At 46.3% G+C, this 22,579-nt stretch overlaps 4 protein-coding genes across 12 annotated transcripts; 2 read left to right on the top strand and 2 right to left on the bottom strand.

Moving 5' to 3' along the window:
* Positions 1-19: 19 nt before the first annotated feature.
* luc7l (LUC7-like (S. cerevisiae)) lies at positions 20-4,297 on the bottom strand. Of its 4 annotated transcripts, XM_037277456.1 has the most exons (11): positions 4,091-4,244; positions 2,962-3,032; positions 2,023-2,117; positions 1,854-1,952; positions 1,638-1,748; positions 1,415-1,558; positions 1,133-1,309; positions 966-1,054; positions 850-879; positions 630-785; positions 20-558 (listed from the first exon to the last, which is right to left on the bottom strand). In XM_037277456.1, exons 4-11 carry the CDS (start codon positions 1,947-1,949, stop codon positions 444-446), a joined length of 918 nt encoding a protein of 305 aa, XP_037133351.1. In that variant the 5' UTR covers positions 1,950-1,952; positions 2,023-2,117; positions 2,962-3,032; positions 4,091-4,244; the 3' UTR covers positions 20-443. The 4 variants fall into 4 exon arrangements, with proteins under 4 accessions (XP_037133351.1, XP_037133348.1, XP_037133349.1 ...); XM_037277453.1 differs by lacking the exon at positions 2,962-3,032 and having other exon boundaries at positions 4,091-4,297; XM_037277454.1 differs by having other exon boundaries at positions 2,023-3,032; positions 4,091-4,168.
* Positions 4,298-4,427: 130 nt separating this feature from the next.
* fam234a (family with sequence similarity 234 member A) lies at positions 4,428-8,610 on the top strand. Of its 2 annotated transcripts, XM_037277448.1 has the most exons (13): positions 4,629-4,718; positions 4,794-4,953; positions 5,207-5,499; positions 5,567-5,677; positions 5,769-5,951; positions 6,040-6,164; positions 6,246-6,378; positions 6,499-6,631; positions 6,698-6,838; positions 7,056-7,137; positions 7,279-7,431; positions 7,508-7,604; positions 7,671-8,610. In XM_037277448.1, exons 3-13 carry the CDS (start codon positions 5,235-5,237, stop codon positions 7,880-7,882), a joined length of 1,635 nt encoding a protein of 544 aa, XP_037133343.1. In that variant the 5' UTR covers positions 4,629-4,718; positions 4,794-4,953; positions 5,207-5,234; the 3' UTR covers positions 7,883-8,610. The 2 variants fall into 2 exon arrangements, with proteins under 2 accessions (XP_037133342.1, XP_037133343.1); XM_037277447.1 differs by lacking the exon at positions 4,794-4,953 and having other exon boundaries at positions 4,428-4,718.
* Positions 8,611-9,106: 496 nt separating this feature from the next.
* Positions 9,107-10,563, top strand: LOC119137881 (cytochrome c oxidase subunit 6B1). Its single transcript, XM_037277460.1, has 4 exons — positions 9,107-9,277; positions 9,818-9,935; positions 10,030-10,130; positions 10,347-10,563. Exons 2-4 carry the CDS (start codon positions 9,830-9,832, stop codon positions 10,398-10,400), a joined length of 261 nt encoding a protein of 86 aa, XP_037133355.1. The 5' UTR covers positions 9,107-9,277; positions 9,818-9,829; the 3' UTR covers positions 10,401-10,563.
* Positions 10,564-11,461: 898 nt separating this feature from the next.
* On the bottom strand, positions 11,462-22,566 carry LOC119137867 (katanin-interacting protein). Of its 5 annotated transcripts, none has more exons than XM_037277420.1 (29): positions 22,448-22,566; positions 21,554-21,738; positions 21,088-21,176; positions 20,714-20,889; positions 19,924-20,027; positions 19,739-19,843; positions 19,439-19,588; positions 19,123-19,363; positions 18,784-18,915; positions 18,561-18,703; positions 18,277-18,383; positions 17,931-18,027; positions 17,645-17,854; positions 17,364-17,501; positions 16,015-16,771; positions 15,176-15,931; positions 14,842-15,050; positions 14,682-14,757; positions 14,408-14,585; positions 14,140-14,305; positions 13,907-14,076; positions 13,771-13,835; positions 13,559-13,669; positions 13,301-13,440; positions 13,135-13,236; positions 12,904-13,064; positions 12,604-12,630; positions 12,294-12,379; positions 11,462-11,974 (listed from the first exon to the last, which is right to left on the bottom strand). In XM_037277420.1, exons 2-29 carry the CDS (start codon positions 21,569-21,571, stop codon positions 11,916-11,918), a joined length of 4,773 nt encoding a protein of 1,590 aa, XP_037133315.1. In that variant the 5' UTR covers positions 21,572-21,738; positions 22,448-22,566; the 3' UTR covers positions 11,462-11,915. The 5 variants fall into 5 exon arrangements, with proteins under 5 accessions (XP_037133315.1, XP_037133316.1, XP_037133313.1 ...); XM_037277421.1 differs by having other exon boundaries at positions 17,645-17,851; positions 19,924-20,030; XM_037277418.1 differs by having other exon boundaries at positions 19,924-20,030.
* Between the last annotated feature and the right edge of the window lie 13 nt (positions 22,567-22,579).

The following is a 22,579-nucleotide window of genomic DNA, read 5'->3' on the forward strand; positions in this document are numbered from 1 at the left end:
CAATTATTTTTTTTTTTTTAACCCCCGCTCAACCACTTTTTAATTTACTCAGTACGTACTGCCCCCCTTGAAAAGAAATTAGACTACACTGGAGGAGAAAACATGGGTGAGGTGTGAAGGGACTTAAGGGTGTTTCTAAAAATTTGAACAAAAGAACAGTAAACTAAAGCACACATTCCATAGTCAGATCCTGTATCGTAAAAGAAACAAATTAAAATAATATTGACAAATGTATGAGGTCTCTGACGTCACTGTTCATTGGATATAGGAAGGCCACCAAATTACGGAGGTGTAACAAAAGGTGGCTTGACATATGAGAGATTTAATATTGAATGGAGATTTTTTTTTTTGTGAGTCAAAGTAAAGAAAAACGAGTCTAGGGGACTATAAGAACACAAACGGACAACAAGGTGGTGGGTGTTATGTGAGATGGACGTTGGCCTTCACGGGTCTTCTCTGTCATCTGCTCTGCGAGAGTCCGACCGGCCGTTGACGCCGTCCCGCCGCTCGCGGCCTTGCGACTTGTCTCTGGACGAGTGCTCGCGGTCTCTGGATGACCTGCCAGCAAAGGATTTTAATAGTTGGCCACCAACCTCAAAAAGATCATTAAAAGTTGAGATGGGTTGTACTTGTGTCTGGAGCCGTGCTCGTGGCTGTGACGTTGGCCTCGGCTTCGGGAGCGGGACCTCTGTCGCCTCTTCCTGTCCCTGGAGCGAGAGCGCGAGCGGCGCTTGTCTCGGGACGAGGAGCGCGAGCGGCGCCTCCTCCGGTCGCGAGAACCAGACCTAAAAAAAAGTCGTTTGAGAACAAGCCATTCCTGTCCAAGCGGGATTTCTTTGAGTCGCTTACCTTTTATGTTCCCTGCTGCGGGATCTCGTCCTAGGAAGAGAACACAAAGAAGTTCAAGAAGAATAAAGTATGCAAAGAGCGCAAAGCCATTGTAACCTTGGCACACACTCCCTTACCGCTTTTTCATCTTTTCCTCCTTCTCCCTTTCTTCCCGTCTCTTGAGCCGATCCTGGTTTCGCTTTTCCTGCTTGTCCACAACGGTTTTCTGATGACGAGAAAAGTTGCGACTTCATGAAAGGAGTCTTCTTGAGTAACGTGAAGAGCTTCACGGGCACACACGCACCTTGAGCTGGTCCAGCTTCTCTCTGATCTGGATGAAGCCCAGGTGGAGCTTGCCGCCAAAGTGGTCGGCCAGACGGCGGTCATTGTCGTGGAGGCCCAGATACGCCGAGCACACCTCGCAAACGCGAAGCTTTTGCTGTTGGAAACTGGAGGCCGGCATGGAGTTTCTGTATTCCTCCTGGAAGACGACGCAAAGATGGGAACGCGGGAGCGGAAGCAGAAATTCATATCAGTTGATTTATTGCAAAACATGCATTTGATTTGAAAACCGCCACGGCCTCACCTCTGCATCCTTCTTCCTACTGCGGACCTTCTCCACTTCCTGTAGCACCTTCTGGGATTCCTCCACGTTTCCCTCCGCTCCGAGTTGCTCGGCCTTTGCCAGGAGCTTTCCAATTTCCTCGTTCAACTCGTGGACCTTCTCCGCCTGCGGCACCCATTAACAGCAGCTTGAGTAAGACTGACAAAACCTGACACCGCACTACTTTTTTTATTTCAAAACACACCTTGGCCGCCACTTCAGCACTGATCTCCTCTTGAGTCTCGGCCAGACGTTTCTTGGCCAGTTCCGTTCTGCGGTCGCAGTCGGCGATGAAGGACTCCAAGTGATCGACGGCCTTTGGAAGGAGCGGAGCCACAGGTCGGTCATATTAAAAGCAAAACGGAACAAAAGAAACAAGACGTGCGCGGAGAGTTATTTTCCTTGTGCCGACGTCACTTACATCCAGCTCAAAAAAGAGCTCTCGCTCCTTGGAGGCAATTTCATAGTCTGCTCGAAGCGCCAGGTCGTGGATCTTGGTGCACTCTCCCAGGTCCATGCGCTAAATATACAACACGCACGCTTAAGAATCAATTTAAACTGGGCATGACAACAAAAATCTCGACACTTACGGTTCCAGACAGGATGTCATGCGGACAGCAGTCGAGGAGGTGACTTTTGCAGACTCGCTCGTCCGAGTACTTGACCCTCTGCCGCGTCTCGTCCCCTGAAAGAGTCCAGAAGGCATCCTGTGAGAAAAACCTCATGTACTAATAAGGGCCAAGCTTCAGCTTATCTGACTTCCTCGTTTACAATGTATAGCACCCGCGTCACAATAGCTGCCTTTGCTCGGTCTGAGCCCAAAACTACCACAAGAACGTCGTCTTGGTCATTAGCGTGTCAAATGAGTAATTCATGAAGAAACTTTGCCTCTGTTGGCGTAAGTGTGAAGTTACACGAGGCAATGTGTGGCCTCATTGTGACTTACCCAGGCCTCAAAGATTACATCACAAGAGCAGAACCTCAAGTCTCAGTTGAGCTTGTTTTAAGGCTCTGTGTCCTCATGGGCATCATTCGGTATGTTTTACGTGGCACGTCAACACATAGGTTACAAATGCAAATCACGTATTCCCGGCCGAGCCATCCACAGACATGAAACATTGACAGAAAGTAGGTTTATACACACTGCGATCTGCACCACATACTGTACCCTTCTGCATCTTCAAGCCTTCAGCTGCAGAATTTTAAACCGGCTGTGGGAAAGTAAAAAAGGGAACAGTTTTCTTGCCAAACCTGTGGTAAGAAGTTGGGAGTCATACAAGAGTCAGAGCGAAAATGACGTGTGTAAAGTGTTTGTCTCGTCTGAGTAAAAAAATAAATAAAAAAGATGTCAACTGGTTTCTGCTGAGAAGTGTTTTTTTTAAGTGTTCATTCAGCGTGACCAGATAGCAGCTTAGCACTACACCAAATTTCATACCTTAAAAAAAAACAGGCTACAATGACTTCCGATAGGCAAACATATACTGTTTGGATATTGATCATAACAGCTTTAAAAATTATGTGTGACTCACGGCTCGATGAACATGAGGCTTTTCTGCAACTCCTTTGCAGATTGATGTAGGCTGGCAAAGATACACTGAACCTTAATGAATAAAATAAAGGGGCCACAATTGTTCAGTTTGTATGCAACATAGGCATGGGAAGAATTTGCTGATAATTTCATCACACGCACACACACACACATTCATTAACACTTATGACGACAACCCACATGTGTGACTGTTAGGGTGAATCTCCATTTTAAGAACGCAGGCCAGCAATGTGCTTTAAGCCTACTGTGAGACTCAGCAAGAAATTTCTGTGGTGATGTTTGTATCCAAATGGTGGATAATTCCATTTTTATTTCATTTCAATCTGACGCAAAATCCGATGCTACACTGGTATTCTTCATCGGCTTGATAGAAACTAACAATTTTTCTTTATGACCAACTACCAGATGTAATGGCCTCATCAAGTATCTGTAATAGCTCATCAGCAAGTACTCAAGTCAAGTGTTAGCACTTGTACTCAATTCGAAACAATTAGGTCATTCGTACATTCTACTGAAGTATCTGTGACCATCCTTTGGATGGCTTTATAGAAGAATAGACCAGACCCTCTGCTTAGTTTCTTACTTTTGTCTAGAGGTGTGCAATATAGAGTGTGTAGTCTACATATGTATTTGATAAATAAATAAATAAATGGAGAAAAAATGTCTATTAATTTCAAGGAAAAACATGATACATATCGTTATTGGAGTATAAAATCACTATAAGGAGTAAAATCGTGACACTTTGAATCTAATTTTAACTATTTTCTAATCCATACGTTCACATTTTTGTCAGTTTTACAAGTGTTCGGTCTCTCTCGCGCTCCAACGTAAGCCAATTGAAACTAGCCATAGCTGGAAAAAACAAATATATATATATAATACGGCAGGGGGTCGTTATTGATAACTCGGTTTTATTGAAAAAGACAAGCTCCATGGATACAAACATGAAACCGTGTGACGTACGCAGGTAGACATGAAGTTGAGCCCTTGTTTGCATTCACGCAGGCCTGCCCATCACAAGCCAACACAAGCCTGCCTCACCACTAGCTCCATCTTGGCTAGCGCGCTCAAGCTAACTGGGCTAGCCTAGCATGCAAACGGCGACTCACCATCCCTCGCCGTTCCCATCAGCTGGTCGAGCAAAGCTCGCATTTGAGCTTGGGCGGACATTGTTGCTGACTCTTTCGTCGAAAACTAAAAAGCGGGTAAAAAATGGTGCTTTCCAATTAATTGTAGATGTGAAAAACAGACATTCGGTCGAGCATCGCCGTTACCAGACGTTCTCGAGTTTTTTTTTTTAATAGGGGAAATCACGTCAAATCCCGTGTCCAAGTTCCGCGAGATTGACCAATAGAAGCGTGCGAGAACAGGAATATTGTCCAATCAAACTGGAGCTTGCTGTGTGTACTTTCATCCAATCAAAGCGGCGCTTTGGAACCGCCTTTTATTTTTGTCCTAATTTTGCTTTCAGGCAACATCTGTAAAACAGATCTACCGATTAATTGTGTAAGGCGTTGCCCTAGAAATTTACAATTTGGCAGTTTGAATTAATATGATTGACAAATATACATTATCATGAATCTTTAAGTTTTTATAATAACCGCAATAGCACGTCCTGCCCGATAGACAAATTCGGGGTTAAAATACAGAGTGGAGTGATTTTTTTTATGTTTTCCTGCTTGGGTTCAAGTGACAAGCCTGTCTTTGAGCTAAACATTCGCGAGACGACGCTTGAAGGTGAGTCAAAACATATCGATTTCAACTAAATTCTCGTTTATATGACGGAACCTTTCGTGGTTACTCGTATTGCAGCTGTCGTGCGGCAAAGAAGGCAGGGAAACCTTGGCGATTTTGCTCAACAAGTTAACCAACTGTAGAGACGACAACTTTTCCAAGCTAAAAACTCCACAAAACGAGTCTCGTTGCCGTGCAGTCAATGATTTATCACCAGAGCAGCTTTTCTACTAACTAGGTATTCCAAATGTGCAATATGAAACAATTGATCTCTTGTACCCCTGTGAGTATTATAAATACTGGTTGAGCTAGTCCTAGCTTGTTGTCCTTAGAAGCATCTGGAGTAACCGTTGGCTTGCATCAATAGGCTCACATTTACAAAGGTAGACGCAGCAGAAATAGCTGGAAATGCCACATAGGCCTTGGTTATTATTTAACGGCAGTGTTGATGCAATGCCACAGCTTGACGAAATTAATTTTGCTTGTCTCAGATTTGTGCAGTGATGCACCAATAGGACAATGGAGACGACGGACAGTCCCACTGAGGGTGATCCCCTGAAGAGCGGAGAAGACGGCGTGGAGACGGCAGCGCCGCCAGCGACGGAACTCAAGCGAGGCTGCAAGGAAGTGCTGGGGCTTTCCAAACTCACCCACTGGCGGACGGCCGTCTTCTTCCTCGCCTTGTTCCTCTGCCTCATAGTGGTCTTTGCCTTCTCCTTTATTATCCCCTGCCCTGTCAGACCGCAGTATCTTGCTTCCTGGAATAGGACATTTATTGACGCGGGTGTGTATATTCTCAATTATTGATGGTATAATAATTTGGGAGTCAATGATCTTCTCTTTTGCCGTAGAAACGTATGACGTTTTAGTGTTTGAAGATACGAGCAAAGACAAGGTGAAGGATGTCCTGCTCGTGGTCAAGAGCACCGAAGTTAGTCTGAACAATACATGCGGGAATGCGGGTAAGATGAGCTCTTATAGTCTAAATGATTGAAATTAACAATTCAAAGATGACAAATGAGAGAACAATAATTACTTTGGGATTTTCCGCAGGTCTGCCGTCACCATGTGTGTTCATGATGGCAGTGGATGGGACAGACGGAGAAACCCTGTGGGCGCGCCCGCTGGATCCCGACTTCCACTGGGCCCAGTGTGGCCTGGACACAAAGACGGGAGAGGAATGGGACTGTCTGCTGTTCCATTCCGACCGGCTGTCAGCGCTGGATAAATCCAAAGGTAATGGTGATCACCTTTAAATGGAGAGGTTGAGTGAAAAAACAGTGGGCACTACAGCGGCCATCCCATGATGTGTGTGTGTCATCAGGTGAGGTCAGGTGGCAGCAGCCTCAGCCTCCTGGTTTGCAAAGCAGCCTGCCCGTGCTCAGTGTTCCGGATCTGGATGGGGACAAGGTCAGCGACATAGCCTTAGTGGCATCTGATAGCACCAAGGTAAATAATATTACACTCAATGAATGTGTGTTTGTGTTCACCAACAACAGCCAACTAACTTTCTTTTTCTTATACCTGTAGACTCAGCTGGTGTTCATCTCGGGGAAGACAGGCGTCCAGATTGGATCAACGGTGGCTCTGAACACCACAGAAACATCTGCTCATCTTCTCCATAAGAGCGGGAAGGGCACTGAGTATCTGCTGCTTCAAAACGGTTTGTGAATACAGTGAACTATTATTATTTTTCCAACACACCAACAGAATGCAAAATGACTTAGCAAAGGTTTGACTTGCTGTTTGCACGCTTCTAATATTTCGGTTGTGTATTTTCCAGACACCGGCTTGTACGGACTGGCCCTGTGGAGGATTGCCAAAGAAGCCAAGGAAGGGCTTGAGGCGGGCTTCAAGGAGAAGAAACAAATGAAGAGGGAAGCCGCGGCCGCATCTGGATCGGTACCAGTTTACGAGTAAGGTGCCGCGACCGCACTTGCATGGCACGTCAGCCGTTCTCACTCGAGCGTCTTTTTATGTAGGTCTGACTTGCTGAGGCGTGTGGTGAGAACAGACACGGCGCCGTCATCCAACTTGATGCTGGTGACGGGCAGTGATGTGGTTTTAATAGATGGAAAGACACTGCAGCCTTTGTGGAAGTTCAACACCACCTCAGTCTTCAGGTGACTATTTTGTATTCAAACAATACACTTGTGCGCCCTCTGGTGGTTTGCAAAAAAAAAAACTGAATTAAATGATCACACTTCAACTTTTTTTTTTTTATTCCAGTAGTTTGGTTGCATTTAACAACTGTGTTATAATTAGTTTGACTCGGGTTTGAATTTTAGATAAAAAGTACCCCCCCCCCCCCTCCTTCCCTCTGTGATGTCATCAATTTAGGGAGCCTGGCTTTGGTCACTTCAATAAAGACGGTGTACTTGATATTGCGCTTGAGGAGGACATGGACAACTCCACCAAGAGGGCAAGTTAAAAAAAAAAAAAAATGGATGTGGTACTACTTTGTGCCCCAAAGTCTCATGACAGCTAACCTCAGAACAAATAAAATTGTACTTTACCTGTTGCAGCTTGGTCAGGAATTTAACTCCTTGCCTCTTGCACGCAGGTGGTGATCCTAGATGGGAAGTCCGGTGACGTGCTGTGGGAAGTGGAGCTCCTGCCCGGCGCCAATTCACCTGGACCCACCTCCGTACGCACCACCAACTACATTTCCATCTTTGTGTTCTGGGGGCTGCTGCCCACTCAGGCCAACTCCTCTGTAAGTCTCCTGTGACAAAAAGAATCTTCACACTGCTCACTGTTAGGAAATATTTGAACTGTACGTCTTCTTTCAGGTACCCGGCGAACGTCGTTCTTACATGCTGTATCCTCTCTACTCCAACGTGCTGCTCGAGTCTGAAAAAATGACGGACCACATTGTTACATTTAAAGGTATTGCGTTGTGTGGTGACATGTTGTCGAATGACGGTCGTCAACAGTCGTGTGTTTTTACGGCAGCAACGTTGATGGAGAGAGGACGCCACGCCGCCTTCATCCTGCTGTCGGGTCCCGACGCCAAGGACACAGAAGGCACGGTGGTTCTCAGCAAGTGGAAGCTGAAGAGCGACGTGCCTGGGAGCAAGGTGCTCCCCGTCGGCCGCAGCGAGGCCCCCGACACGGACGACAACATCAAACAGGCCTTTAACCGACTGCGCTTCAGCGATAACTGAATCAACCGTCGACAGTTTGGATTTTTTGGCGCTTTTCTGTTCATTCCTACTGTGTCAAGTGTTTGTTTTGCAGGCTGTGAATTTGAATAGATAACACTCGGTTAGCCTGATAGTGTAATTGCCTTGGCCTCTCTTCAGGAAACAGGAAAAAGCAAATGTAACCAAGTATTTTTATTACATTTGTGGCGGCAAGTTAAAAAATAACGTATTAGGCTAACGATTCTAGGTGGTCTGTGTCTAAACTGCTGTTTTCCCTGACAGTCATGCTGCCTGCTGAGAAATCATCACAACTCTTGCTGTATTTTAACTTCTTGCACTTTCTTTCAGCAATGCAATTGTTTCTTTTCCACATATAAAAAAAAAACTTGATTATTGTGCAGATATATGCAATTGTTTCACACTAGTGCTGCAAAGATTAGTGGAGGTTAATTACTGTAATATTTAATACTAGAACAGCCTTAAACGTGAATGTTTCAACTTGAACTATTCCGCCGATTGTTACAGGTCTGCTCTGTGTGGTTTGATTTTCAACATTCACTGAGGCAGTGAGTTCTTGCAGTGTGGTTGTAGCGCCTTATCAGTCAGATTTACATTATATTTGAGATTTATATTCATAGGAAAATATTTGTTTTGCTGTATATTTATATTGGAAATTGTGTTTCTTCTAAGACAAGCTGGGGTTTCTCCTAAAGTTAAAATTTGTTTACTATTAAAAGGATTTTTAAACAGCTGGAACTGTCGAGTGAGTCCACCCATCCCGCACACAGCTTAAAACAAGATAGTCATATTGTAAAAAAATAAAGTGAACTGCGATACAGGTTGACCTTAAAGGTTATTGCTGGGACACTGTACTTTACCGCACATGCGCAGTTGACCGCGAAACTTGTGCATGTTTGTTGGTTTCAGTCACGTACAACTCGGCTTCATATCAGTCTAATGAAACCTAGTACAGTATGGCATTAAATTACTCAGCTACTACAGTATGGCATTAAATTACTCAGAATTCCAATACTACATATAAATGTACTCTTTTGACAAGGAAACACACCAAATTCCTAATGCGGCGTAAATATTAACTTGTCGCGCACTTCCGTATTGGGAGACGTTCAAAGACCTGTGCGACAATATGAAATTACAGTAAAAGAGTGTAAAGGGGGGTAACCAATTTGAATTCCATGACCCCCTTGTGGGCCTTATGACGTCGCTAACGGAGCCGGCTGCCGGTAGATTGGGCTCAATGTGACCCGGTTTATCCGCCATACCGTCAGCGTGGTGCCGCACGGTCGCTCACGTCATCGTTGCGGGGACGCGCGTTTATCATTTCATTAGAACGATAAGGCTTCACCTCCGAGCGGACATAAAGTCAGCAGAGACCAAAAGACACAGACATTTTAGGTAATTTTAATGCATTTTTTAAATATATGCTATGTAAGAGAATGTATGAGAGTATACAAGATTTATTTTTTTATTTCCCGACGTGTCTTTTGTGTCCTAATGCTAATACCTTAATTATTATTTTGTAACTTTCGATTTATAATTCTATGGTTTGCATGCTGTTTATGATGAGTCATGTTGTAGTTGCAATATTTTTATTGCTACACTTTTTGATAAAGAGGAATTAGACTGGTTTGCTCTTTAGGCAGCGATTTTCCATGCTCGACAGTGTATTTATTTGGGCTATAACTGTCTGCAGTGCCAAATACAAATACTTTGATTTTGGGGACTTTTTCTGGCCCTCCAAGAATTTACAGGTGCATCCGCATTTATCAGAATAGTGTCTAAAGCTGCTGAAATATTTCACAATGTTTTATTTTTGTACTGTTAAAAAAGCTCAGACTTTGATAAAAAGTACTTAAAAGTATCTAAACACCAGAGTGCAAATTTTTGGCACTTTTGGCATGTTGATGGATTTCACAAAAATGGTGTTGTTTAAAGACAAACGTGAAGATGGCTGAGGACATCAAGAAAAAACTAGAGAACTATCGCACCGCTCCATTTGATGCCAGGTTCCCCAACCAGAACCAGACCAGGAACTGCTGGTCCAACTATCTAGGTAAGGCTTCAAGGTCACAAATATATTTACAAATATTCTTGTCATGAGTCTTATTAATAGCCACGCTGTATTGTTGTTAAATGTCTATTAATAGACTTCCATCGCTGCCAGAAAGCTCTGGATGCAAAAGGTGTAGACAATGCCCCGTGCGAGTGGTACCGGAGGGTCTACGAGTCTCTCTGCCCTATGTCCTGGGTAAAGAACATTTTTATAATAAAGTAGAGAAAAAGACATCAATTCAAAATTGCTTCAGAAGGCTCAGACACTGTCCAGTGAAAATCAGCCAAGTCCATTTTTTTCTATCAGATAAAAATGATGCAAAATTGAGGCCAAATCAAGGATTGTGCAATTAAACTTTACAACTGCAAAGCAAAAAAAAAAAAAAGTCATATTTGATATTGCGTCTCTTAGGTCGAGGAGTGGGACGAGCAGAGAGCAGAGGGGACATTCCCAGGAAAAATCTGAAGACCACCGTCAAAATTGATCGATGAGAATGTGTTGAACAGTAAAGTGGTTGGAGAATGTGTTGCACCATCGGCAACTTTACTGACACAAAATGCGCATTCCTTACAGTCAATATCGAAAAAATGTATAACAGAGCCTTAATAAATATATTACTACATACCTATTTCACTTTAATCATACACTGTCTGCTACCTGGGGGGGACAAAATGACATACAGTGAACATTATATACATTTTATTGGTCTTTGAAATAAGCCTACACTTCATATACAGCGCCAAGATTAGAAAAATAGCTTTATTCCCCCCCAAAAACACTAAATTCCACTCATACAATAATCATCACCCCATGCTGAGTTATGACTCACGTCACACATACCGAAATGAAATACATACGAGTGCATTTTATATACAAGGAGTGATACAATTTGTGGCTCATTTACTCAAACGTGGCTTTGTGAGACTTGCCCACATGACGGTGGCGGATTTGAAATGTATATTGTATGACAAAGTACTGATGTAAAAGTGAAGATCGTCGAAATTTGAGGTAAAAGTAGTTACTGCATATTAGAAGTTGCTGATTGAAAATCCAAGCTGAGAAATATAAAGGAAGCTGACCAAATGACTTGCGGTCACTTTAAGTCGTAGAATTGGATAGCAACTTTAGTAAAGGTCACTTGCATTTCAACTACTTCTGGACATGACGTCAAGCTAGCATTTGGCGAAACAACACTACAAAGCTACTTTTACCGTATTTCCTCAAATAGTGGGCCCAATTCAATTTGTTTTTAAAAATGTCCAGGTCGAGAAAAAAAAGAGCAACTGTAGTTTTAGACACTGTACATTTCTCCTCGAAAAAAATAAATAATATATATATATATATATATATATATATATATATATATATATGTATTTATTTATTTTTTAAAGGGACTATATTTTGTAGAATTGACATTATCCAGCATTAGCTTGAGACCTCTGGAAAGTGTTTCAAATGAACATTTCATAACGCCTCATTTGAACTTGCCACATCCACTGTATGAGGAAAGAGAGTTTTGAAGATCCAAGCATGTGCGTTTCATACTCAATACAAAGAGCCCACGTGTATAAACAACTACTAGCTACCAACAAGTGTGTGCATAGCATTACGTTTGGTTAGGCAAAAAACTAGGCATACCAGTGGATTAAAATTGGGAATAATGAATTGGACTGGCTATTTATTATACTGACGTATTTACACTGCACAGGCAGAGTACAGGCACATTAATTATAAGGCTGGCGAAAAGCAGTCTGACGGGTTTATTTAGCCTGGCACTGAGGGAGCTGCTGACCAGTTTGTAAAGAAGTAATCCAACCAGAAAGTGGAATGCACTAAACGTGTGTACGTGTGTGTGCGCAGCAAACCCGTTGTGATCAGTGCAAAACGTGTCCTCTTCAATGCGGCTCATGCAGGTCACATGGAGTGGAAAAAAAGGAGACAGCCGCTTTCACCCACTCCAAGCCTTAAGTGGGTCATAAATCAGTACCTCCTCTGTCCGTGTTTCCCAATGTCAGTCATGCAGGTTTTAGGCCGAAGAGCTGAAATGAGGCGCACACATTATTAGTGAGCCGAGTTAACCTTAATGGGGGTTTTTTTGGGATCAGACAAACACTAACAACGGTATTACTCTGGCGCCATCTAGTGGAGTCTTGATGCCAGGGAGCCAATTTGAAATTAGGCTTTTCATGAATTAAAAAACTGGGGATGCGTTCAAAATAATCACAACCCACCAACACACATCTTCCACCATTTAAAATGTCTCTGTTGAACCCCAAATAAAGTTTTGCAGCTCAGCAACATTTGCATAGGGGTGTGTCAACTTTTCCTATCCACTGTACGTGGGTGAAAACCGCTCACCTGGGTCTGCTGCCTGCTTTTTCTTGTTGTGATGGACAATCTGATTCTCATTAGTCATCTTCACATCCTGGTCCTCCACGTAATTACTGCGACAAAATTAGATGAAGGGAATCCCATTGTGAATTTGTTGTTGAAAGCTCAGCAAAATACTGACGCCAAGTAGGAGGCATGGGGGAGAGCAGGTGAGGGAACACGGATTTGGAGCGCGGTAGGAGTGGGAGATCACCAAGTGAGGGGACATTCAAAGGCACCGGGGTAATCTTCAGTGTGATGGGGTAACCACAAGGGGGCGCTCTATAGCATTACTCACTGTTTGTGGTGCCTGCTGCCATGGGGGCTGAAGTGGAGAATTACACATTTATTCAATCAAACCGCATAGGCTAACTACCAAAGGTCTGCTAGCCTAATTCTTTACATGCGTCAATAAGTAACTATTTTTTAAGTTCAATCTGCAGGAATTCTGTGAGTAGAAAATGTGCGTAAAAGGGTAACATGCGTGTTGACATGCAGCGTATACAAAATGAATTGCGCTGTCCGTTAAATCGGTAAAGAGGCCAAAATATTAGGTACACCTGCAAAATACAGCCACAAAAGTAGCGGCACCACAGACCTGATGACGGTGTTCCTTTCGCGGTGCGCGACGTACGCGTTGTCGGTGAAGAGGATGGTGTGGTAAGGCACCACCACGTCGCACGTGGGCACGATGCCGCGGCTGATGTGGCTCACGCTGTCCAAGACGCCGTTGTACACCAGGAGGTCGTCCACCAGCAGCTACACACAAACATGAAGCTCGGCGTTGTCCCGTCTGTATGATTAATAACAACAAACTTAGGAGGCTCACCCCAAATTCCTTAACTCCTCTCTGAGGGGTCTTGGAGTAGTTCCACAGTTTGATCATGGATACGGTCACCGGCTGATCAAAAATGACGTACACGCGGTTCACCTGCACGCGAACAAGAGGGACATTAGCAAAACAGTTTTTCGCGTTCTTCTAATGACACCCTCACCAGTCCAGGGAGCACTGGAGCCAGCCACATGTGTCTCCCATCCTGCGTGCTGTTGATGCCATCTATTAATTTATCCGGAGTCCTCACGTCACCGCTCACGTTGTCGAGTACGTTAACACTGTCTGGGAAAGCGGCAATGTCTGGCGGATGTTGAGGATCAGATCATAAATTTAGCAGGGGCGAGGCCGGAATTCAATTTTGAAATTAAATTAGCAGTGGAGGGGGAAACAATATCTCCAATTTGAAATGAAAGGATACTATTGTCACTGAGGCTGATCTTCTCATGATTCTGGTTGTAGAACTCCAGGCCGTTCAGGCCGATGTAGTAAGGGTCTCCCCAGGTGGTTAGCAGCTGCAGCTGAAAAATGACTGGCAGGTAAACAAAAACAAAATCAAGGAGTACAACATAGCACAGATTGAAGTTTTGCAGTCATGTGTGCCTTTACGACACCGCACGTTAAATAGGATACATCCGCATGGCATGATGGGAGCTTCGTAGTCCATGCTGGCTTGTTCTGCTTTCTTCGCGCCTCGCCTGAAGTGGATCAAGGTCAATTGTGTCAACTTCTCTTATCATAAGACAAAGACACGCGGACGCTTTCGTACTTGCTGGGGTGCTCTTCGGAAATCTTGCTGTCGGCGGGTGCCTGGAGGTAGTCCACAAAGAGGATCTCCTGGGCAAAGTCAAAGTGACAATTGCCTGGGCCTTTCCTAATAAGGAAGCCCTCAACTGGGGAGATGGCCAGGTCGTCCATGATCACGTGGACCAACTTCACCTAGGTAAAAAAAATAAATAAATAATTCATGACCTTCTGGTCTTAGATGTTATGATGTCTCACCCCTCTGTACGAGTCCTCAGCCGATTTGTTGTAGTTCCAGATGCGGAGTCCAGCGATGGTCTGCGCCTGAGGGAAGGTGATGGTCACGGTGTGAGGCTCTCCATACGAAAAAGGGATCAGCCACATGTGTTGGTCATCGGTGGTGATGTTCTGGCCGTCTATAAGCCTAGGAAGAAAAAAAACAAAGGCAATTCATGCATTGGAGTTGTGACGAGGTCCTCTGACATTTTTTAAAGGGTCTTCAGTTTTTACACAAATACAGACATACTTATCGAGGGTGCGCGAGTCATGCCCGTATTCGGTCAGGTCATTGAGGTCCCTGGGTGAGGCGGTCATGATGCCGAGGTCCAAAGGTAAGCCCTCCCCGTCTTTCCCGACCACCTCCAAGCCCGTCAGGCCCATGTAGTGCGAGTCCCCCCACGTGGATACCAGCTCCAGACAAAGGCCTGGTGGGGGTTAAAAGCGAGACGTCGTTTGGATTCGGGGAGGGCAAATGGAGAATTTGAGATGATGGAGTGAAAATGTTCAGAAGGTGCACTCACACTTTCCAGTGTACATCCCAGGAATTTGCTCCATGTTTTCCAATTCGTTCACGGTGGCGTTGAGCTGAAGTTTGATCTGGGAGAAAAGGTCATGTAAAACTCGAAAACAAGACACTCCTGATTGGAACTTTCTGGCAACTGAGTATTATGATAAACGTACGGCAAGGTCCTCCTCTCGGAAGCCGGCCTGGGTGAAAGGTCTTTCCTCTCCCTCTCCGTCGGCAGTGCGCGGCCTGTGCAGCTCCTCCTCGCGCACCGGATTCTCCGATCCTTCGCTTTCGCCGAGGAAGGTTTCGTCAAAACGGGACATGGCCTCCAGGATGTCGTCGTCGGTAGTGAACAGAATGGTGTCCCCGAATTGATCCAATCCTGAGTTCAAATTAGGTAAAAAATCAGTCCACCGAGAAATATACAGCAAGAAATTGTGACTCAATTTATAGGCAATTAAATTTGACCAATGTTTTGACTTGAAACTAAAAGACAAAATTCGATACCTCCCGAAAGAGTCCCGGAAGCTTTGGCAATCTCGCCCCTGAAGATGCACCTCCCGTCGAGCATCATCTCCACCTCCTTGACACCTCGGAAAGAGTGAATGCGCGACTTGTTGTAATTCCACACACGGATCATGGCCACCTGGTAGGTGTGTCCGAAGTCCAGGAAGATGGTGTGGCTCCGGCCGGGCGTGAACGGGGCGAGCCACAGGTGCATGTCGTCCTGTGTGCGATGGACGCCGTCCGTCAGGTTGGAGACCACGCGGGGGTCCTTGCCGTACGCGGGGAGTATGTTGATATCGGGGGGGTCGGCGCTGATGTGAGCGGGTCGGACGGGCTCGCCGCTGGAGCTGAACACTTCCAAGCCGTTCAGGCCGACGTAGTGGCGGTCCCCCCAGGTGGACAGAATGTTGATGAGCAACCTTTGGCCCTTGGGCAGCACCGGGATCTCAAATTCTTCCTCCTGCTCCAAGAAGGAATCCGCATCGTGGCTGTCGCACGGGAACCGCCGTGCGGTCGAGGAGGAAGGCGGGCTGGCGGGAGCGGCCGAGGGGTTGACGGGGGAGCCTCGGCTGCGCTGCAGCTGGAAGTCGTCAAATATGTCCCCTTCGAAGCCCATGTTGGAGATGCGGCCGCGTTGGCACTGGTTGAACTTGGTGAGGGAGTCCCACGACTCCATGAGGGTGTCATCCCGGTGGCTGTGCCCGAGGGGCCTTGGCGTGCGCTGCCTCCTGCCGGCGTTGGCCGATAGTGTCGGCTCTGCAGAGTACACATACGTTCGGACATTTTTCCACATCTGTCCCAAAAAAACAAAAAAAAAATGTCCCAATGGGCGTCCTCACCTGCATTTGATTTCATGTGTTGCTCCTCTGTCTGCCGATTTCTTAAAGAACTCCTTCGGCCGCTGAAGGGCCGCTCGTGCTTTTGCTCGCCGAGCTCGTCGAGCAGGTCGCAGTTGAGGTCCAGAGATTCGGCTTTCCACGGCGCCCCGTTGGCCGCTCTCTCGCCTCCCCTGCACACCCGACCGGGGTTACACGGCAGCTCCGGAAGCAACGACGCCGCTGTCGATGAGGCGGAGGCCGAGGATGGCGATTTGGGCTCGGCGAGCTGCTGCTGAGGCACCAGCCAGCGCGGCCGCTCCCTGCCGGCCTCGCACCCCTCCGGAGCGGCTCTCTTCAGGGGCTGCAGCCACTGGGGGGTCATCCGCAAAGACGACGGCTGCATGGTGACCGTCTGTGCCGGCTCGTCAAAGGAGTTCCTTTGCGCGGAGGAGCGCCGGGCGGAGATGGGCGGAAGGGGGGCGTGCGAGCTCTCCTGAGTGTTCATCATATCCTGACTTGACGCTTCTGACGGCGGCAGAGCAGAAGTGAGGTGCTGGCGCGCGCCGCTGTCATCATGTCGTTGGGGGCTGGCGCCCCGGAGATTGTATCCCGACGATGAAGGGCTGGAAAACAAGGACTCTGACGCTTGGAAGTCCTGGAGCTCGATGGTGTTACTGTAGTCGAAGACCTGGTTCCCGCAGCCCCTCTCCAGCTCGCCCTCGAACACCAGCGTGCTGTTGAGGTACAGCTTTATATGACGTGCACCGATGTCAACTTCCTGGAAAGAAACATAGAAAAGTGAGGGGGGGGGGGGGCGCATCATTTTAGGCGATGACAGTAACTTCTATTTATAGTGCTTTCATACACTGCAAAACTGAAATATAACCAAGACTTCGGATTTTCTCAACACACAGCACTAAATGAGTGCCACAAGCTAGCACTAAGTAGCGTCATGGATAACGCCATGGCTGACACCCAGCTTAAATCCGACTGATCCTCCTGGCAGAGAACCCACAGGCATCCAAGAACATTCCCACCGATATCTCCTTACCAGACGTGGTCACTCGGGATCTGTTCATCTTTAAGAGGAAAGAAAAAAAAAAAAAGCAAAAGCAATACCCAATACCCATACGTACCCCGGAATGAACAACAATGAGGATGAGAGGACACACGACCACGTTGCCTCTTACACTAATCTTCAGGGCTAATCTCTCTGTGCTCCACATTTGGGAGCGACTGAGTGGCAGTTCAGACAGCCACTGCTTGAAAAGAACTGCAGTCTGACGTAACGGGACCGAGCAGATAGATCATCCACCTACGCCAATCCGAAGCCCGGCAGCGCAACGACAGGAAAGCCGCAAGGTACTCACGTTAAGGCTTCTGTTGTAGTTCCAGATTTTGATGCGCGATATGCCAAAGTCTGAAGAGCGCTCCGTGTTGCGGATGATGAAGTAGAGCTGGATGGGAGGGTGGAAGGGGCACGTCCACATGTGGCGCTCCTTGGTCGTCTGGAAGCCCGCCAGAACACACCCAAATCAGTCAACGCCGTATGGTTTTCAATTTGTGGATTTATAATTTTAAAACCTACCTATAGAACGTCATAATCAATCTCTATGCTCAAACTGTTCGCACATGAGGCTGGTAGACCGACCTTCGCCTTGCCATTGACGAGCGACGCCAGATTCCCGGGATAGTCGGCGTTCCTGATGTCGAGGTCGTGCGGCGACACGTACAGCCTCTTGTTGCCGGGCCCGAAAAACTGCAGCTCGGTCAGGCCCACCTGCAACTCGTGGCCCCAGTTGGACAGGAGCTCCATCGTGACGTACACGGCAGGGAGGACGTCGGACGAGCGTCTCGGCTGCTGTGACAACACGTGCAAAGGTGGTGTCAAGGACTCCTGACTCAGCGTGATTCAAAAAGGAGGTTTGGGAACTCACCGGCGGTTTGCTGCAGTCTGTTTTGACACCCTGAGGTATGCTGAAGGTGGGTGCACTTTCCAGCTCCTCCAAGGCCTTGAGCAGTCTGTGCTGCTCCCTGAAACACAACATGGCAATCTGCTGCTTCCTTCTCTCTCAAATCATCGTCATGGTGCTCAGGAGGGAAAATAAAACACTTTTTGATTCACGTGGTTTCTATAAATAGCACACTTTTACGCTTTCAACCTTTTTTTTCCTCGGTTTTTCAAGTGGCATGGCATTTAGGAGCTTTACTAGTTAGCATCTCAACTTGCTCTTGGGACTCTGTGGGGTTTCTTGCAAAAATGTACCCCCCCGCCCCACCAACCTGGAGCCCATGAGTGTGATTCTCTGCATGGCCACATTGACACTGCTCTCTTCTTTGTTGCTGCTGTTACGATGCACTAAGCCGTTCATCATTTGCTGCCCTCTGCCCTGGATCAAGTGAAGCGGAATGAGACACACACACACACACGCAAAGCTTTTGGGTTAGTTGCCAGCCAAATCTGTCACTGGATTAAAATCATCAACATGCGTAAAGTGACTAGTATACAGTGAGAATGAGTACAAGGTCGTGAACGGGGGTGGGGGTGCGTATGGGGCAATGCTGACCATGTTGCGAGAGAAAAGATCGGGACTCGTGTTTTCTCTCTGGATGGCCTCGCACACCCCACTGGCGACCTCGTCCGGGTCTTGCTCGTCGGTGAAAGCCCTCCTGGCTGTTGAGAGGGGCCTCTCAGCTTGACTTCCTGCCCCTTAAAACACACATGTACATTTGGGTTTAACAGTGAAACCTTGAGATATAAATTGAATTTGGTGTGTCAACTTGACTTACTCGGACTCCCCCAGCTGTCTTTCGAAGGCGGCATGTCTAACGTTTTGCTCTTGACCAGCATCGGCTTGATGGGTATGAAGGCGTCACTGTTTTCCTTCCGCTTTGCAGACAATGAACGCTCAAGTTTACGACCTGGGGGGAAAAAAAAAAAAAAAAACAGGGAGAGAAAAGAATTTCAAGCTTGGTTGAAAGTCTCCAAAATGTATGTAATTAGTGGTGGTGGCCCATGTAACTTCAGTTAATAGATTTCAAATGTAATATTCCTAATTCGTCCTGCATGACATCACCATTTTTTGTTGCTCTGATTGGCTGCTGGGAGCAAAACTGCGTGAGGCCCACCTGTAGGTGCCGGTCCAAAGTCGAGGACAATGAGGTTTGCCGGGTCAAAGTGGCGATGTGTGCTGCCGGGCCGAGGATTGGAGGAAGACTTGGAGGACGACACGGCAAGTCCCAGTTCATCGAGACTCTCGGTGCTTTCGTCGCGCTCGATTTGCTCCTCCACCCACTCCTCGTCGGACTCCTCGCCCGCTGAGCCGCGGCTGCTCCGCCGCATGCTGTTCTCCAGGCTGCGCCTCAAAACCTAAATACAAGGGATTTTGGTTTTCATCAAGTATTCAAGTACAGATGGTCTACTTCAGCATATCTGTACACCGACCTTTACTTCCTCGAGATTGAGAAGCACTTTTTCGCCGTGCTCCTGGCTGGCTTGTCCTGCTTGGTTGTGTGTCCCGGAGGTGAAGGAGTGTGAAAGCGCACAGCTGTCCCTCGGGGAGCAGAGAGCGCGAGGTGAGCGTGGGCTGGAGCTCTGCGCGAGTGCCGTGGATTGGATTTGAAAAAGTGAGGGGGGGTAAGGGGGACAACAGAGATGGAGATCCGCTAAATCGTACAGACAGCTGCAGCTGACACATTGCCCCTCCCCGTAAAAAAAAAAAAAAAAAAATGGTGGACATCATACCTCCATATCTACACTTTCATAAGTCTCAAAATCATCAGGGTAGCATTTTGCTGAGCATATCTTCAAGCTCGGTCCGTTCTCTGTCCGTATTATGATTGTCTTCTCCTGCGTGGACATTGAAAAAAAATCGGGGTTGGATTTCAAAACATAAGGATCAACAGTGCAGATAAATGTCAGGCGTGTACCTGTGTCCATTCTTTCCTCTGGACTTTTCCGGGGGCGGTGTGGCTTCTCTTCTTGTGACCGGGCTCCAAATCTTCACTTAGCTGGTGGGCGCTTCGACAGACATCTGCTGATGAGTCACAGCACGAGAAAGGGAACATGAAGAGCGTGCGGCGCAGATGGAACTCTGCAATTACGCATGCAGATGGTCCGCTGCACATACGAGGGGGCATGGAAAAGCTGCTGCCGGCTATAACTGTCACTATCATTTATTCAGTGTACGCCGGGCACGTGATTGCGCCACGCTAACTGGATGGAAAATGTATAGTCATAAAGACTATGAATGATGATTACATAATATGATAACCTAATCTAAATAATTACTTAAAAACTAACGGTTGGGAAAAAAAAAAAGAAATGGAACTGCCTGTGCCTAACATGTACTGTATTAAATTTAAAAAAATCGCAGAATTTGAACATTTAATTCGGCCATTCTGTTGAGTAGCACTAGAGGGAGCCCATGTACCACTCATACTGCACGTTAATTATTAATTACTTTAACTCATTAAAACATTTTATAGAGTCTGTGAACATGCACGTGCCTCTAAAGGGCCAGGTGGAATGGCGTGAGTGTCTACTTGTGAGCTGTGGCTGACAGCAGCTTCAGCATTAGTGTGTTTACTGCTCTCCCGGTGCTACAAATGGCTGTAAAGTGCTTTGGCGACTGAGGTTCTCCTTTCCCACATGTGAGGGCATTACAGAAATCAGTCACGCCTGTTTTGATACGTTTTTGTTTGAGCAGAAACTACAAACCTGCTGTACATGGAGTCCTCCAAACAGGCGTGGAGGCGCCGGGCTTGTGGTTGGGGTTTTTGTGCTGCTTCTTGCAGGACTCGGCATTGGCTCCGTTGAAGTAAATAGAAAAGCCTTGCTCTAGTCTTTCCAGTTCAATCTCTCTGGAGCATTTGGCTTTGAGGCGGTTCAGGATCCTGTGGAACACAATAGAACTTTCCATACCACCACTATGAAATAAAATGAGGAATGATTTTAAAAAATACTTCTGATGCAAACTTTCTCAAAACAAAGGGCCAATCATTGTTTTTGCAGTTCTAATCAAAAACCGAAAGTCACGGAGGAGTTAAGCATCATCACGGTGAAATTCAATGCGCGTCTCCTTGACACTTCACCTGTTTTTGTGCTGTAGCTCGATTAAATATTCATCGGCGCTCTCGTCCGCAGCGGCAGTGAGCTTCCTTCCTTGGCATGCTTCAGTCTCCTTTAAGTGCACACACAATGCAAACATGGCAGGAAGGCTGACATCAGTTGTTGCACACACTTAACAGATAACATTGCATTTTTATGCTGCCAAAAACCTATTTTAAAATGTTATTGTGAGGAGCAGCCATTTATACTCGTGCACCACTATGCAGCATTAGAAGGAAAGAAAATCCCAAGACCCTTACTTGTGATTTACTACAGGCTACTGCATCTGTCAAAGGGCAGGGAGAAGACAAGCAAAGGAAGGAAGAGGAACATAGAACAGTGGTTAAATGCCAGCAGTTCAGACAGCAAGGGAAAGTGTTGCATAAATAAATCTGTGACAGGCTGCGAATTTGGCTCGATGAGACACTGTACCGAGGGAACGTGGCCTACCTCGTTTTTATAATCCATAGTGCAGCGGCGGACAGTCGAGAAGATGCTGTGTCCACATAACCTCGTGGTGCGTTTCGGCGCCGTCGGAAAAAGCAAACCGTCCCGTCTAACCTTGGTTACACCACGAGGGGAGACCTCCACTTTCCCGGGGGTTGCATTCAGCGCATGTTGACGTTAATGGGAAGCTGCAGTGGGGAAACTTTTAATTTAGGCATTTTTTGAAAGGTGACTTTCAGCACGATTAAAGAATTTCCGTGTTTCACTGAACACAACTACGATGTGTCATTATACAGACGCCTTTATTATAGGCCTATGTGATGATCACAGTACGTGTTCTCTTTGTTGAAGTAAGTTTAGACTGAAAAACATTACATTTTGCTGCATGACATTTTACACTTTATAAATGCATCCTGAACAAAACCATTCGTTGTTAAAACACACCTTTTTCATTGGTTTCCAGGTTGCATCTATTTTCAACCCGAGTCGAGCATTCTTCAGATTTTTTTTTCTTCCCTGCCTAGCAACAGCACACAAACATCTGCTAACAACACAATAGTGGCTAAATTGTGATATTAAATGACGTTACGCTGAAACGGACACATCTGAGTAATACGTAACTAGCAAGCTTAACTGCCCCTGTCAATAAAAGCGGCACAGCCAAATCGTAAACAGCGACACACACTAAACACGCGGAGGTTGACAGTACGATTAATTAACCTATAAAAGAACAGGGAGTATCAAAACCGACACACTCGGCAATGTAAATAAGTTAGCACATCATGCTAACAATGTACTGAGATACTAGCCGCTAGGGCTCACCGAATGAAAACCGAATGCCTTCCGGATAAAATTCCTCAACATTTCAGACAAAATGTAGTTATAGGAACAACTTACCGTCGAGGTGATAAAAAAATAAATAAAATACTAGCAGTTAGCTAAGTGCTTTTCCTCGTGCGTCCGCTATGTTGTGATGTCCAGTTACCAGGAGGCACTCGACCAATCAGGAGAGACGCATGCGTCAACGAC

Source organism: Syngnathus acus, chromosome 19, assembly GCF_901709675.1.
Source record: "Syngnathus acus chromosome 19, fSynAcu1.2, whole genome shotgun sequence".
NCBI classification, from domain to species: domain Eukaryota; kingdom Metazoa; phylum Chordata; class Actinopteri; order Syngnathiformes; family Syngnathidae; genus Syngnathus; species Syngnathus acus.